The 15,752-nt window shown below is 50.5% G+C and overlaps 1 protein-coding gene across 23 annotated transcripts in view; it reads left to right on the top strand.

Annotated features, from left to right (window-relative positions):
• Positions 1-15,752, top strand: part of INPP4A (inositol polyphosphate-4-phosphatase type I A) — a 146,485-nt gene that overhangs the window by 111,702 nt on the left and 19,031 nt on the right. For 15 of the 23 annotated variants that reach the window (XM_003949861.5, XM_009442945.4, XM_016949064.4 and 12 more), the window contains 6 exons: positions 2,993-3,025; positions 6,988-7,160; positions 8,152-8,275; positions 9,150-9,276; positions 9,539-9,679; positions 12,072-12,169. In XM_003949861.5, the coding sequence (XP_003949910.2) occupies positions 2,993-3,025; positions 6,988-7,160; positions 8,152-8,275; positions 9,150-9,276; positions 9,539-9,679; positions 12,072-12,169 (696 nt within the window). Of the gene's footprint in view, positions 1-2,992; positions 3,026-6,987; positions 7,161-8,151; positions 8,276-9,149; positions 9,277-9,538; positions 9,680-12,071; positions 12,170-12,662; positions 12,917-15,752 lie in introns of those variants that run through there. The other 8 variants (XM_063789516.1, XM_024354574.3, XM_063789515.1 and 5 more) reach the window with 2 other exon arrangements.

The following is a 15,752-nucleotide window of genomic DNA, read 5'->3' as shown; positions in this document are numbered from 1 at the left end:
TCCTGCAGATGGCCTTAAAGCTGGGAAACAGTCCCTGCAACTGAGATGTCTCCGCCTTTTCCTGTAAGAGCCATAGAGTTACAAGCTAGGCAGCTGAGACTTGCCCACAGACCTAGCTTCTGCCTCCTTTTTGTTCTCCTGTGGGAGTTTTAAGTCATAGTAGGTAAGGCCCAGATGTGCTGGGATTAAGCTTCATGTGATGAGGGCTTTTAAATTCTGAATTGGAGAACTTCCATTCAAGGTATAAGCGTGCCTCTTGGTCAGAGCCTCTTGGCAAATCCCCCTTCAGGTTGTAAGATGCCCTTTGCCTCTTTACTCTGCCTGCAGTCTGTTTCCAGGGCACTGTCTCACTTGAGCCTCTGTCTCGACAGTTATCACGCCACCCATCTCTCCATCTATGGGGGATTATAGTTTCACTTCCCCACACCTGTGATTGGCTCATGGAACTATTTTGTCTCTATTCATGTTCTCTTTTTTATGTGAGTCGTGTTCCTTTTTAAAATTTTCTGAAAATTCATTGTTTATTTCTTTTTACTTTATTATCTTGTTTGTGATTTTAAATTTTTCTACAGATAATGAAAAGAGTAATTTATTGGCTGTTTTAAATGTGGGAGCTAGTTTATTTCATCAGATGGAATTATATCCCTAACTTAAGTGTCATTTTTTTTCTAGGCACATCCTGTATTGTTTAAATATAGATACATTTTTATTCAGTTTTAAAGTTAGTTAAATGAGCATTTATATATGCTATTTAGGGTTTGACTTGCGTGTGCCATAAAAATCAGCTGTTGTAATAATGGGAATGTGAAGCTTACATTTGAGAGAGTCTAACTCTGCTGATCAGTACTCAAATGTATGAAACCATATGCCACCAAATTATCTGTGGATGGTCCTTAATTTAAACATCTTTAGCACAGCCAGGAAGCTGTTCAGTCCTCAGTGTAAGTAGGAGGATCAGAAAGAACCAGTCTGTGAGCTATTTATTTTGGTGAGTCTTGTCCACAGTGCCACAGCATGGCTCTGTCATGACTTTTTATACCATTCCAAGTTACTGGAGCCATTGTTTTGGCTTAATGAGCAGGTATGTTCACACCAACATATTTATTATGTGAGAATAACTCTGTACTGCTCTGAAAGGCATCATCACTTTTCATTCCAGTTCTCTACCCTGTCCTAGGTCCTTGGTTTTTATTTTTCACCAGGGAGCTGCCCTGCCTCAGAGCTGCCCTGCCCTGATCAGAGAGCACTGTCTGGCAGGTGAGGGTCACCCAGGGCCAAGGCCTTGTGGGGGACCCACTGACAAGTCCCTGCCAGCCAAAACCACAGAGGCTCCTCAAACGTCCCTTCTTCTCATCTCTCCAAAAGTCTCCCATGCCCCTCCACCCCCGCCTGCCAAGGTGCACCACTATCGCCCCACCAGGATTTGGTGGCTTCCACCGCCCCACCGCCTTCCTCCTGTACACTCTGTTGCTCTCCTCATACCCAAAGAGATGGTCAGACCAAGTTTTTCTTAGTCTGGGGTCTATGGGTACACCCAGGTTCTTGTACCCCTGAGATTATGTGCTGGAATTTGCATGTGTATACAGAGGAAGTCCAGAGTGGTCACCTATTCTCAACTCCATGACCTAAGACAAGTTACAAGCCATTATTCCAGGAGTACCAGAGAAGACCCCCTTTTTCTCCCCTTTGATTGAAAGATGAATTTAGCAAATTGGGTTTAATCCCTGATGCCTTCACAGGAATGGTCCCAACCTAGCTGTTTGGGATCACCACAGAAGCTCATAAAACAGGCTCCTAGACCTTCCTCCTCATTCATAAGCTCAGAATCCTAGAAGAGGGGTTATGGGGAGGCAAAAATCTGTATTTTTTCAAGGCCTCACATAACCTGATTAGCAGATTAATATGTAAGAGCCACAGTTCTATATCACTGTGGGTTTCTATCTTTGTTAGCAACATGGTCTCAGGGCATCTGGATTAACGAAGAGGTCGAACTCTTGAACTTGCTGATGCCTTTGTATTCTCTTTCCCCTTTGCCAGTTTGAAAAGTCACTTCCAAAGACGATTAGAGAGGAAGGATCCTTTGCCCCTTCTTTACAACCTAGGTTGTAAAATCCCCATAAAGCTGGTTCTGGCTGTTCTTGGGGATCCGAGACCACCTCATTTCCACATCCTGAAGACATTGTTTGAACTGAAAAGCTCAGACATAAATTAACATAAACGTTTTCTTCCATGATTCCTTTTCAAACTTGTTTTCTCTTAGATGGTGCACCCAGTTAATGAGAAATTTTGGTTTTTAAGGGAAATACGAAATTGAAGTAAGTACATCCCAGTGTGACTTAGTATAGGTGAAATGGAATCAAAAGTGGTATTCTTTGAGGACCTGAAGGGACATTCTAATTGGAGACTACCCCTAAATCACAAAACTTAACATTTGTTTTAAATTTGGGAGATTGGCATAGAGTTTTTTTTGGTATACTGGTTTCATTCCTGGATCTTAACACTTTGGATCTCAGCAGTTGATCCTGAGCCCAGGCTTCCCCGGTGAATCAGAGCAGTGGGACTGACCGTGGAACACGCCGTGTACTGGTCAGTCTCTCTCCTTACAAGTTTGCTTCCAGATGCCGCAAGCCAACGCGGGGCTCCGCCACTACAATGTGATTTATGTGGGTGCTTTTTTCTGCGGCATTTATCACATTGTAATAAGCTAGATCGCACATCCCGAAGAGCATTTTATGTTGAACTATTGGCAACATGAATGTTTAAGCTGGGGAATCTGTCATTGTTTACCACTGAGAGGGCTTGGCTGCCTTGGAGCAGCCAGAGTACTTTCGTGAGCCTTCTTGGGGAAGAGGCAGCCAGGCACCCAGACCTCTTTTCTGTTGGTTAGCCGCCTTACTGCAAGCTGCTGACGCAGCTGCTCTGAGATTGAGTTGCTTGGTTTGAACTGTGTGCTGCTCCTTAATCATCCATGTCGCCCTCCATTTCTGTGCAGATTGCAGTCCCCCTCCTGAAGAGTCCAGCCCAGGTACGTGGTTTCCGTTCAAGGCTCCTGCTGATGCCCTTTTAATTGATACTCAGGTAGTGTTTTGTAGCTAAATTACAAAAGATTGCCTTATGATCCCAGAGTTGGGAAAGTATTCCAGGACCTCCTTCGTTGTGAGGCATAAAACACTTTTCGCAGGTTTGATGAGAGACCAGTTGGGCTGAGGAAATTGTGGCCTGAGGCAGACTACCACATGTATTTGTTTTACTCTTACATTCTAAAGTCTTTACAGATGAGCGCGTTGGGCTTCCTGAAGTGGTTGACCTGAGGTAGGGAGGTACACATCTGGACTTTCTGGGTGCAGTTTTAGAATTCTTACCAGACATTGCTATGGGCCTCAGTTGCAGTTAGTACCAGAAATGTAATCTCTTTGCTTCCTTTGCATGTAGAAACCAATGTTTATGGTTCTAGTTCAGGGGTTGGCAAGCTACAGCTCTGAGCTAAATCTTGTCCACAGTCTGCTCTTATAAATAATGTTTTGTTCGAAACCAACCTTGCCCACTTGTTCATGTATTGTCTGCAGCTGCTTTTGTGCAGCAGTGCCAGAGTTCGTTGCAGCAGAGAACCCGTGGCCTTCAAAGCCTAAAATATTTACTGTCTAGCTCTTTACAGAAAATGTGTGCTGACCCCTGATCTAGTTCATATTGAGTTTTCCTGGGTATGGCTTGTGGTTTTGAGCATGAGTCCCCCAAATAATATGATTTGATGTTCTTTTTCTTACATTCCAAAAATCAGCTGCATGGTCAGTCTATTGCTTGCATATTTCTGACTGGTTATAAATGTAAGACAGCAGGATACTTTGTTGATGTCTAGAATGTAGCGAGTCCATGACTGTGGGATTTACCAGGCTAACAAGCTATTCCTGTGCATTGCTAGTGAAGCCTGTCCACCCATACAGCCCCATGAGTCAGCATAGTGTGGCGGCTCCTGGCAGCAACCCCAGGACGCTCTTAGAAGTTAGCTCGTTGGCGGGCTAATCTGATTGGACACCTCATACTCTCCCAGTTTGCTTTCAGCCCCTTCACAGTTTCTCTTTCCCCAAAAGTCAGTGTCGCTTTGAGCAGGCTTTGGGCCCCACCCCCTTGGACCCTCAAGGTTACTGAGGCCTTGGTAGATGTACAAACAGTTGACCTTGGTCTCCTCCTCCGTTGCCTCCCCGGGCCCGTGCCTCAGCTGACCTCCACGGCAGGCCAGTGCCTTCGGACTGAGCTGGCTGTCGCCTGAGCCTCAGTGGTGCTCAAGCCTGGGGCCATACCCAGCAGTTAGGGCCAAGAGAGGGCTGGTGGCATGTGCATCTGCCCCCACAGAAGCTCAGGAGGTCTTCTCAGTTCTGGGCTCCTGAGGGTTGCAGAACTAATGGGAAGTCTCATGGGTCCCCGGGCAGCACACAGACAATGCCTGGCCTGTAGAGCCCTCCTTGTTGTGTGTCAGCTGGGACATTTCCAGAAGCACTGATGGCTTTTTCACAGTTGATGCTGATGGACTAAAATGGTCCTTGCAAGGAGTTCTTTTGGCTTTTCCTGGAGAACTGCATTTAATCTGGGCTAAAATATACACACTTACAAAGGCACACACACTCTCCCTTTCTCCCTCCCCTACTGATGAGGGGAAAATGCAGAAGCAAAGTACGGATTTGAAAGTGCTCTTCAAAGTTATCTAAATTAGTATGGCCCATGAATTCACTACCGGTCTGCGAACATTACGGGTTAGGAACTAGATAAGGAGTTTTCTACAAAAACGTGGGTCAGCGACGTCACTCAGGACATTGTTTCACTGAGCTGATTTTTTCTCATAACAAGGCTTTGTCAGTGAAGGAGGCAGAGTATAAACCCTTCACCGATTCCAGTGACCCAGGTGCCTTTACTTCACTAGATCCTGCGTGGAAATCATGTTACTGCCCAAGAAACTCACTTTGGTTGAACTTTTAAAAAATTGTTCCAGGCATGTCTGAGCCCTTCTCTGGGCAGATAACGACACTCACCTTCTACCAAGTTCCATATCTCCTCTTTTCCAGGACAAACATCTTAGTGCTTTTTAGCCATTCTTCCTATACTACAATTTTTTTTCATTTTTTTCCTAATGTAGCGAAGCAATCGTTCTCCTAGGAATTTAGTTTAAAGAGATATAGGCAAAGTGAAAAAGTTGTATGGAGAGAGCTTGTTTAGTCAAGTAAGACCAGTTGTATATTTTGATCATTTTCAGATTAAAATAATCATGATTTTCATGATATGCATGATAGCTAGAAGAGCAAAGTAAAATTGGCAACATTTGCTTTAAGAGCATGTACTTCTTAGAGAAGGATAGTCTTAATGACTGCCTGCCTTTCCCCAAACCGTTTGGCGAGAAAAACTTGTTTGCCTTTGGCATTTTTAATAGGCACTTCATATAATTGGCATACATTCAACAGAATTCTTCAAAGAAACAAAAACATGGTCTCTGAGAACTTTAGTGGAGGAAAGAGACTCGGACATTATCTAGTGCCTCTCTCTCAGTTTATAAAAAAGGACCCACATGGCTGAGGGGTCGAGGGCCTTGCCTGTGGTCACCTCTGCTCAGCAGTGGCCGGGGCCGGGCCTCCACATTTTCCACCTCTCAGTTCAGTGTCCTTCGTCACCATGATTCATTTGCTAAGACCTGTCTGCTGTGGACTTGCTAAATTTAAGCCTGCTTTTTCCATTACAGATAGAAATCCTGTCCACAAACAGTTAGCGTGCCTGCATGTACAATTAGGCCACCTCCAACTTTTGAGCTGCTACATATACTTAAACATTTGCATTAACCAAACACTGAGTGTAGGGAATTCTTTTATATGTTTCAGTATTTCTTTAGGTTGGTTTCTCAGTGAAGTGCTAACCATCCAGCTTGAGAGAACAGGGCCAAGCCGCCCTTCTCTCGGTCTCTGAGATTCTGTTTATCTAAGACAGAGTTTATCCTCTGGCAGCCGCACAGCTCCCACAGCCCATGGCCTTCCCTGAGTGCCGTGCCGGGACATGGCCTGGCGCATTCTGTGGCTCGAACCCTCACCCTAAGGGGCATGTACTGCCTGGGCTTCACTCCATGACTTCTCACCATGTTTGGTGTGGTGGATTCACCAAGTGGTGATGGTCACATGCCTATTTCTGGTCTTAATCACCTGTTACAAATATAACCTTAATGAGAGCCTGTCTTCTCTTTTAAATGTCTTCTAAATAGGAAGGAAAAAAAGAGTCAAAACCCAAAATATCTTTCACCCTGTTTTTCTCCCTTGAGGTTCTATTTTTAAAAAGTTGTTTTGGTATAGGGTCAAAGTTTCCCTATATTCCTAAAAGAAAACTAAGCTAGAAATAGTACTGGGGAAGGAAGGTGGGGGTGGGGAAGGAAGTGAGTGCAAGGTGGGGCCGTTCTGAGGGCTGAAAACTTGGGAGCTGTGGGGAATAGTCCTCCTCCAGGTGTGCAGGGGTAAGAATTGAACACAGTTGCACACAAGGCTTGGCAAGGGCAGAGGAGTCTCTGACTTGACTTTATACCCAGGTCAAGAGAAGGGAGATCACAGAGAACCTTTCTGGGTGTCCTTCCTCTCCGGGTGGAGGTGCTACAGGGCTGTGGAAGGAGATGGGCCTCTGGGGACAGAGCATTTTCTGGCCTCGTCATGACTTGCAGAAGCTTTTTTGTTGTTTTCCTCCGAAGGCATTGTCTTGAGTATTTCTGTCTAGGGTCCCCAACAGGTTCAGGAGACCAGGCATGTGTTGGAGGTACCGGAGTAGAACTGGTGTTTGAGGTTGCTGGAAAGAGCTGGGGCTAGAGGGCTAGAGACTGGGTTGGTTCCAGACAGAGCTGGAAGATGAGGTGGAGATGGGGGAGTGGGAGGACTGCAGTGGTTAGGGGCCAGGTGACTTGTTAAATTGCCAGAACCTAATTCTTAAAATCTCTCTCTCATTGTGATGACCCCTTCGCTTGTGCCCCAGGTGAATGGAGTGAGGCCCTTTACCCGCTGCTGACCACTCTCACCGACTGCGTGGCCATGATGGGTGACAAGGCCAAGAAGGCCATGGTATTCCTGCTCATGCAGGACAGCGCGCCCACCATAGCCACCTACCTGAGCCTGCAGTACCGCCGTGACGTGGTCTTCTGCCAGACGGTAGGCCCCGGGAGCACCCCGAGGGAGACCATGGGCACCTCTCAGCTCAGAAAAGACAGGCTTAGGAAGCCCTTCCCTCTCACTTCACTTGTAAAAGACCCCAGATGGCCATATTTCCTCCTGGTGGTGCTTTAAAGGTTATTTAATAGAGAGGTCTACATTTCAACAGTCAGGAGAACTACCTTGGCAGCCCATGCTTGCTTCTCCCAAGGAACTGGCACCTGCAGAGTCTGCCGATTCTGCACCCAGGAGATAGTGAGGGCATGCATGGGTGGCACAGGCTTCTTTGCTGCCTTTTTTTTTTTTACTGCACAGAGGTTGAGTGAGGGCAACACAGGTATTTGCTGTCAGTGCAAACGTTGCTCGTATAACAGTAGGTGCCTTAGCTCTGCAGCTTGTTGCAGGACTCTCTTATTGTTGAGAGAAGTGAAGCCTTGAAATGAATGTAACAAGTTTAATAGTTGCCAGTAATCAAATTAGTAAAGTGAACAGTGATTTGGGGTTGGGCTGGTTCTCTACAGGTTCCCTCACCCATCCTGGAGAGTCCTGTTTCATCCCATAGAAAATCTCCCACTGAGGAAACTTTGAGTGACCATGTTGTCTCTCACTTCTGTTTTTTGCTGGGGCTAACTCAGTTTCCAGCCAGGGGTGGCATGGCTCTGTGAGTAGATAGACCCTTTCACTGTGAGTAATTAATTATGGGCTTCCAGAAGTTCCAGCCTAGGAATAACGCCAGGTATAGGTCAGGTCAGAAGCTGGGCCAAAAACCAAACCCACTTGGTGAGCGACAGAAATAGCAAGCCCACTGTTGGGCGTCTTCCCATGGCCAGGGCATGCCCCACCTGGGCTTCTCAAGGGACGGGAGGTGCCACTGAAGCCCCTTTGAGCAGTGGCAGCAGAGGAATGGGGCGGTGGGGGGCTGGGCATGATCTGACTGCCATTTGGTGAGCAGGCACCTGACCCTGAACCTCTTCACCCCACGCTCCCACAGCTGACCGCCCTCATCTGCGGCTTCATCATTAAGCTGAGGAACTGCCTGCATGACGACGGCTTCCTGCGCCAGCTCTACACCATCGGGCTGCTGGCCCAGTTCGAGAGCCTGCTGAGCACCTACGGTGAGGCGCCCGGGCCAGGATCGGGAGCCCCACTTGCGTGTGTGGTTTCCATCCTTTCTTGCTAGGCACTTTTCTCACTATACCAGTAATGCGTGCTTATTGAAATAAATCCAAAATATATAACAGCAGACCAGATGGCAGACCTGGCAGTTACACATGCACACGCCTTGGTTTGTTGTTGTTGCTGGTTGAGGATGGATGCTAATTACTTAACCAGTAACTTCCTGTTGGACTTTGGGTTGTTCCTGAAACACCAGTGCAGCAGTGACATCTGTGCATGAGGCACTTGTGGGCCTGTTTCTGCAGCTACTGAATGACTGGAAGGAGAGTTGCTGGGTCAGAGGGTAGGAATATTTTTAAATTTAATAGATATTTCCAAATTGCCCTCTAAAAAGGGTCTCTTCTTCCTACCCTTGTTTATTATTTATTTATTCTGAGAAGGTGATAGAAAGCATTTGTTAATCATTGGAAATTGAGGACATCGAATAGATATCAAGCCCTGTGTAATGGGAGGGTCTGGCCATAGCAAAGCTGCTTTAGCGTCTCATTTCGTGTTTCAAGAGCTGGCTTTGCTTTCTGAGTTTATGTATTTGTTTCCCTCCCTACTATCTGGTGCTTGCCCAAGAAATAGTGGGAAGGGATGGCGCGTGTTTCCACCAGACGCATGTTTTGATGTGGCTGTGGGATTTCAGAGGCATTGTTGACTCACAGAGGAGTGAGTTGCAGGGGAAGAGGCTCAGAGACTCCCCCTCCACCAGAGCCACACCTGCACCCCTCCTGTCACAGCCAGGCCTGGGCTTGGCTGCCTTCTGCTGAGACTGGGGAGAGTAGCAGAGCCCTCTGCCTGACAGCCCTGCCCCTCTCTCATGTCCAGGGGAGGAGCTGGCAATGCTGGAGGACATGAGCCTTGGGATCATGGACTTGAGGAACGTGACCTTCAAAGTCACTCAGGCCACTTCCAGCGCCTCCGCAGACATGCTGCCCGTCATCACAGGAAATCGGTAGAGTGTTGGTTTAAAATTCTCTGAGCCAGAGAGCGGTTTTCATTTTTGTTTATCTCAGGGAAGGTACTCTTCTGAATTTTTTATCCTATTTCATTTTGTTAAATGCTCTGATTACAGCCCCCTAGGTTAGTGCCACTCCCTTAAAGGTCTGTGGTTGGCAGTTTGGCCATCACTAAGCCAGAGGGCCAGCCTGGGCACTGCAGCCTGCTCGGTGGCCCTCTGGCCTCACACTGCTCTCCCTCTCTCCACCTTTCTCCAGCGACGGGTTTAACGTGCGGGTCCCTCTGCCGGGCCCGCTGTTTGACGCCCTGCCCCGGGAGATCCAGAGTGGCATGCTGCTGCGAGTGCAGCCCGTCCTCTTCAACGTGGGCATCAATGAGCAGCAGACACTGGCCGAGAGGTGCGTGCCGGCCCCTCGGGGCTGCGGGGGTGTGGTGGCCCTGGAGATGATGAAGAAAACGTACTTACCCCTCTTCAGGCTCTAAGTGCTGGACAGACTTTGTCATCCTTCCTTCCTTTGGCCAACATTTTCATCATGGCCGTGCACCTCACTGTCTTTGGTGCTAGGGACACAGAGTGACCCAGAGGTGGTCTCTGTCCTCAGGGACTCAGCTGGTGGGAGAGAGAGAGACATGGATGCAATGATGAAGACAGATACAGGGCATTGTGGGATCCGGAGTAGGGCAGGGCACCCAGCAAGGTCTAGGGGGTCTGTAAAGGCTTCTTGGAGTTGCAGGGGATGGGGCTTTGAATTGTGAATAGGAGGTGGATGATGAGGTGGAGGGGAGACATGTCAGATTAAGAAGACTGAAGAAAGGCCTGGCGAGGAGAAACAGCATGGAGTTCAGGGGCACCAGGTTCCAGGCAGGGATTGGCAGGTAGGGGTAGACAGGCTCTGTGTGCCAGGCTGAGACTCATGCCTGAACCTAAAAGCAACTGCCCTCCAGGGTCACTTGCCACACTGCAGAGGGGAGTTGTGTGTGCCTGTGTGTGCACGTGTGCCTGTGTGCGCACATGTGTGTGAGGAGATAGGGTAGATTGGGTATATGTACCCTTTACTGGCCTTCCACTAGTACATGAGAATGATTCCTGTGTTGTCATTTATCTTCATGTGATATGTGTAGAGTAGTCTAAACAGAGATCTTCAAGCACTTGCTGTGAAGGAAATTTGGTTTCCAGAACAATATGCCATGTTCCTGCTGGGCCTTCTGATGTCCAACCCCAGTGGTTGATGTCCATTGACGCCTAGGTGTAGGGTCACACCAACTTAGGAAATATGGTATCATTGCTGGGAGACACTGAAGAACTCTCAGTGGGGCAGGACACAATCAGATTTACATTTAAAGTAGGTCGTTTCGCTGGCACATGCTGGGAGGAGATGAAGGGGACAAGTGTGAGGAGGAGGCTGCTGGGAGGAGTCCAGGCCGGAGGTGGGAACCTGGATCAGGGCCAGGGGAGTGTTGGTGTTCTGCAGAGGGGTAGGCTGGGGAACTGTTTAAGTGGTCAGTGGAAGGGTTTGGTCTTCAGTGGGGTTGGGGCTGGGGCTGAGTGGGAGGAGAGTACACCAGACAGACCCACCCACTGAGCTCATAAACTGGCAGGAGAGTCGTGTCCAGAGGCAGGTGGTGAGCTGGGTTTGGACTGAGGGCACCAGCCCAGGAAGCAAAGCCCCAAAGTTGTGAGCAGAGCTGGAGGCGCCTATGTCAGGGAGAGGCGCAGCCTCACTGGAGCCCCAGCAGGGAGGTGGCCCAGGGGAGGGAAAATGATGGTGCCTGCATCCAGTAGCTGCGGATCCCACAGACTTGCAGGAGCAGTTTCTAGAGAGGGCTGAGCCAGAGCCAGGTGCATTGAATAGAGGGGAGGGTGGAGGACAGAGAGGACTTGCAAAGGGCAGGTTCTTGACTTTGTTTCTTTATTGGCCCTGAGGTCACTGGTGCGCTGGGCTTGTTTATAAGCTGAGGGAAGAGCCCTCAGAGGGGAGGCCACAGGCCCAGAGTCAGGGATGGCCCCCAAGGGAGCAGGCGTCTAGAGAAAAGGCCATTGTGGACACCAGGGGTGGATGGGCTGGGACCCGTAGGAGGGAATCCTGCCCTCTGAGGGATGCTCTCGGGCCACAAAGAAGCTGATGCTCGGAAGGCCCCTCTGCAGGGATGTGTGAGACTGCACTGGGGCCCAGGACCTGGACTTCAGAGCCTGCATTTCCTAATGATCACCTTGTGCCTTCCTTGCAGGTGGCATTTTATGGCTTTGTTTCTTAGGCATTTGGCACATGCTCCTTGTAGCACACTGAGTGTGATCAGGGTGAACCTGCACGATGACGAAAGGGCAAGGGCTTCATGTCAGTCCCGGAGGGGCTGGCAGTCAGGTGTGTTCATTCTGCACACAGAGAGTGACTTCAGATTGGAGTACAGGGCTGCATCCTCACCTCTCAGCCATACCTCACTGCCGTCCCCCCTCCTAAGTGCCTCAGATGGGAGGAGACCAGGGACTCTGAGCCAAATGGCTGTGAGGGGGGATCCTGTGCTGCGCAGGATCTGTACCACATCATGTTCTGGTCATCTCTCAGGCACGCCTGTAACAGTGATACATGATTCCTGCCAATGGAATGCATTTAAACTGATCAGCAACACTGTAGAAATGCCTTTATGCTCGGAAGAGGGAGAGTGGCTTAGAATTTAGATATGCATAGTAAATGTTTGAGAGAATCAGCATAGTTAGCTTCCATGCAGTTGTGTTCATGTTAGAAGAAAGTGACATTAGCCAACTAATGGCATCCCCTATAACCTCCCAAGGTTTGGCGATACGTCTTTACAAGAAGTCATCAACGTGGAGAGTTTGGTGCGGTTAAATTCCTACTTTGAGCAGTTTAAGGAAGTTTTGCCTGAGGATTGTAAGTATTTCTTCAGTCATGGTAGGTTTCACTTACTCGTCTTTTTATCAGTTTAGATGTCTGAGCTCTGGCTTGCCCTGCCTCTGTGAGTGCATGCCTGTGCATGTGTGTGCACTGTTCCTTTTCTCCCTAAACACACACACGCAGAGAGAGAGAGAGAGAGAAGCTTCCCTTGGCTGTGGCCCTCATTCATCTCTTTGCTGTCGATTCTCTACTAGCCTATGTGACATGGCTCCTTCCCATGCTGTCGTAGTCACTGACACTCGATGTGTTTGGTGGCATGCATTGTGCACCTGCTGGTAGGACTTGGGGGAATCACAGAGGCAGGACCCAGCCTCGGCCAGGTGAGCGGCCCACTCACCTCCCTTTGTGGTGCTTAGAGAGGAAGATGCAGGGCCAACATTGCTGGGTGTTTGGGAGCAAGGTGGCCCCATCTCGGCATCTCCTGGAGGCAGTGGAGATGGTGACAGTCATCTCTCTGCGTGCCCTCCAGTGAAGATGCTGCAGCTAGGGCTCTGCAGCCACAGAACTAAGGGAGGAACCGAGAGCTGCACAGCACTGTCTACGAGAATTCCCTCTTGAGTTCAACCCAGTGAATATTCCCTGAGGACCTGCTGTGTGTAAAGTGCTAGAGGATCCGATGGCGAATGAGGGGTGGACCCTACCTTGGAGGGAAAGCTGGTCCCAGAGTGCCGGCCTCTCTGTGCAGGCGCTGCCACAGCCACTGGGGGCGCCACGCGTCAGAAGGTATCATCCCCTCTGCATTACACTAGTGTCCTCTGATGGGGGTTTCCAAAGAGGGAACCCACATCGGCTGGGCTTTGCATTGGGCAGGCTTCATCTGCATCCTGTTGGACGGTACGGTAGACCTTAGAGTTTAGAGATAGTCAAACAGTACTGCTGGTGAACCTTCACAGGTCACGGATGTGCCAGACACTGGGCTGGGCTCTACGTACGTTTCCACGCTGAATCCACAACAGCCCTATGGGTCGGTGATAGGATCCATGTCCAGATGAAGAAAGGGGTGCCTGGCTCTGAAGCCCATGTGCTTGGATTGTGGCTGAAGCTGTCCTGCTAGGAGAGAGTGATGCAGAACACTCCGGGGCTGGGCCAAGAAGTCGTGGCTTCAGTGGTGTTCAGCAGGGAAGCAGTGGGAAAAAAGACGCCTCTTCACAGGTTCATCTAGCAAGAGTGTGCGGTTGGATTGGAAGAGGGGAGGCAAGCCGCTGATGGCCAGAGTGAGGCTTTGACACTTCAGATGAGATGTTGTTTCACTCTGACTCCAGCCTGGTAGTGACAGTGAGCGTGGAGAGAGGGACGAGGCGTTAGGGGAGTTTGGGCTGAGGATGCACTCCTCAGCGGCCACGTGCAGCTGGCGCTGGGGAGGTGAGGGCTGTGTCTGCTGGGAGAGCTGACAGACCTGGCTCTGGGCAAGGATGCTGGAGTTGCCGGCAACAGCTGGGGCCGTCCCGCTGATGAGAGAGGCACAGGGCTACAGGGGACAGCTAGTGCAGCACTGGCCCCAGCTGAGCTGATGACATGGGCAAATGACCTGTGGGGAGTGCAGATGTGGAGCCACAGAGCAGAGCCCTTTGGTGGTTGAGGCCACTGAGTGACAAGACGAGAAGGGGCTGGAACAGCATCTGGAGGGGCCCCTGCTCTGGGGGACAGCGAGGAAGAAGGGACTCAACAGAAGGCGAGAGAAAGCATCACAGGCTAGCAGGAAGAAGGCAGGAGCCAGGAGGGTGTGGGGCGCTGCCAGACTCTGGATGTGTAGACAAGGAGCTGCTGGTGATCTCTCCCATACAGTTTCACTGTGGTGAGGGCTGGGCCAGGGATCAAGGGGTGATGAAATGGTGCTGCCTTGGAATGGACCACTTTGTCCCAAAGACTGTCAGCAACTTGAGGGATGGGGCTGTGGGCAGGTGGGACACACCCTGGAGCTGCAGGGGCCATGGGAGTGCTCAAAGGTCCGAGGGAAGGAGAACACACAGGGCTGGAAGATGCAAGAGGACACCAGAGTCACAGACCAGGCCCTGGAGTGGGCAGGCGGAGGGTGCCCTTGCAGGGAGGGAAGGAGGGAGGAGAGAAGGTAGGGACATGAATGGAGGAAATATGCTCAGGTTGGGCAGCCTCAGTCTCCCCAGTAAAACAGGTGTTCTTGTCCTGCTCAACATGAGAGAGGTGAGCACAGAACCGGGGCCTTGAGGGGAGTGGAGGTGACTGGCACAGATGCAGTTGGAGCCAGAGAGCCTGGAAAAATACAGATGCCTGGGCCCCACCCCAGAGTGTGGTGGGCAGGACCTGGGCCTTAGGGTTTCAGAAACTCCCCAGGTGGTCCCTGCGTGCCACAGCCAGGGTGGTAAACATAGCATGAAGTCAAGGTCCTGCGAGGACTTGGCAGCTGAAGGCCATCAGTGCCATGGACGTCAGAACTGTTAAGAAGGTGTCCTCATGCTCTTTAGCAGGGACCGGAGTTCAAACAGCAGATTTGTCACATGCTCGCCACAAGCTGGGCCCCCTACTACCCACTTTATGTGGATTCTCTAATCTGATCCCCAAAGCAGCCCTGGGAAATGGGCACCGGTTTCACACCCACTTGGCAGGTGAGGAAACTGAGGCATGGAGGGCAAGTCTCCCCAGGAGCTGGGCCAAGCCCAGGCAGCATCTTCTGACTGCTGTAGGGGAGAGGATGGGCCCACCGGCAGGGCCAGCCAAGGAGCCACGAAGGTGAGCAGGGAGGGAGTAGGGGGCGCGTGCTGAGGCCTGGAGGAGTGGGAGTGGTGAGCGGCTGCAGTAAGTAGGAAGGGGGAATTTGTGCCTATCACCTTAGAGGGCAGGCAGTCTCCAGGGCTCGGGGAGCTGTTACAATAGGCAGTGAAGGCCCAGGATGGGCGAGGCCTCCGGAAGCAGAGCAGCCAGGCTGGACCATGCAGGCAGGAACCAGTCGACTGGACCATGACCCAGGAAGCTGGGGCAGATGCGACCCAGGTACCCCTCCCCTCAGCAGGATGGCTGGTCTCTGAGGCTGAGGAGATGGAGCCCACCAGCTGAATACCCCCAAACTTTGCGTGGTTCCTCAGTGGACAGGTATTCATTAAAGCAGGGGCTGCAGGGGCAGCCAGCGAGAAGCCAAAGTGCATCTTGGGAGGTGAGATGGTGCTGTCTATGCCAGAGGGCAAATATCCTGACCCGGCTAAGCTCCCCTCCTCTGGGCTCCCACAGCTTCCGTCTCAGCTGATGCCACCTTTCCATCTTTCTGTCTCTGCCCTGTCCCCTGACCGGCGTGGTGTGGAGCACTCAGCAGCAACGTGAAGTAATTAGCACAGGACCTGTGTACGCCAGGGCGAGGCTGTGTGGTGGAAACCAGGTGTGCAGTTAGATCCCAAGTGCTGCCATGTACTTGGTTTGGCTTCGGGGATTCCGGCGCTGTGGCTGTTTTCCTTAGCCATGACCTTGAGGCTCTTCTCTTTGTCTCTGATAATCCCAGTGTTTGAAAATCCCAGAGTACCTTTCCAGGAGTGGTTGATTTTTCCTCAGTTTTGTCTGGGGTTTCTTGGTAAGGTGACCTGATGGATCTTCA

Source organism: Pan troglodytes, chromosome 12 (assembly GCF_028858775.2).
Source record: "Pan troglodytes isolate AG18354 chromosome 12, NHGRI_mPanTro3-v2.0_pri, whole genome shotgun sequence".
Taxonomy (NCBI): domain Eukaryota; kingdom Metazoa; phylum Chordata; class Mammalia; order Primates; family Hominidae; genus Pan; species Pan troglodytes.
This window is presented reverse-complemented; position numbering and strand designations above follow the sequence as displayed.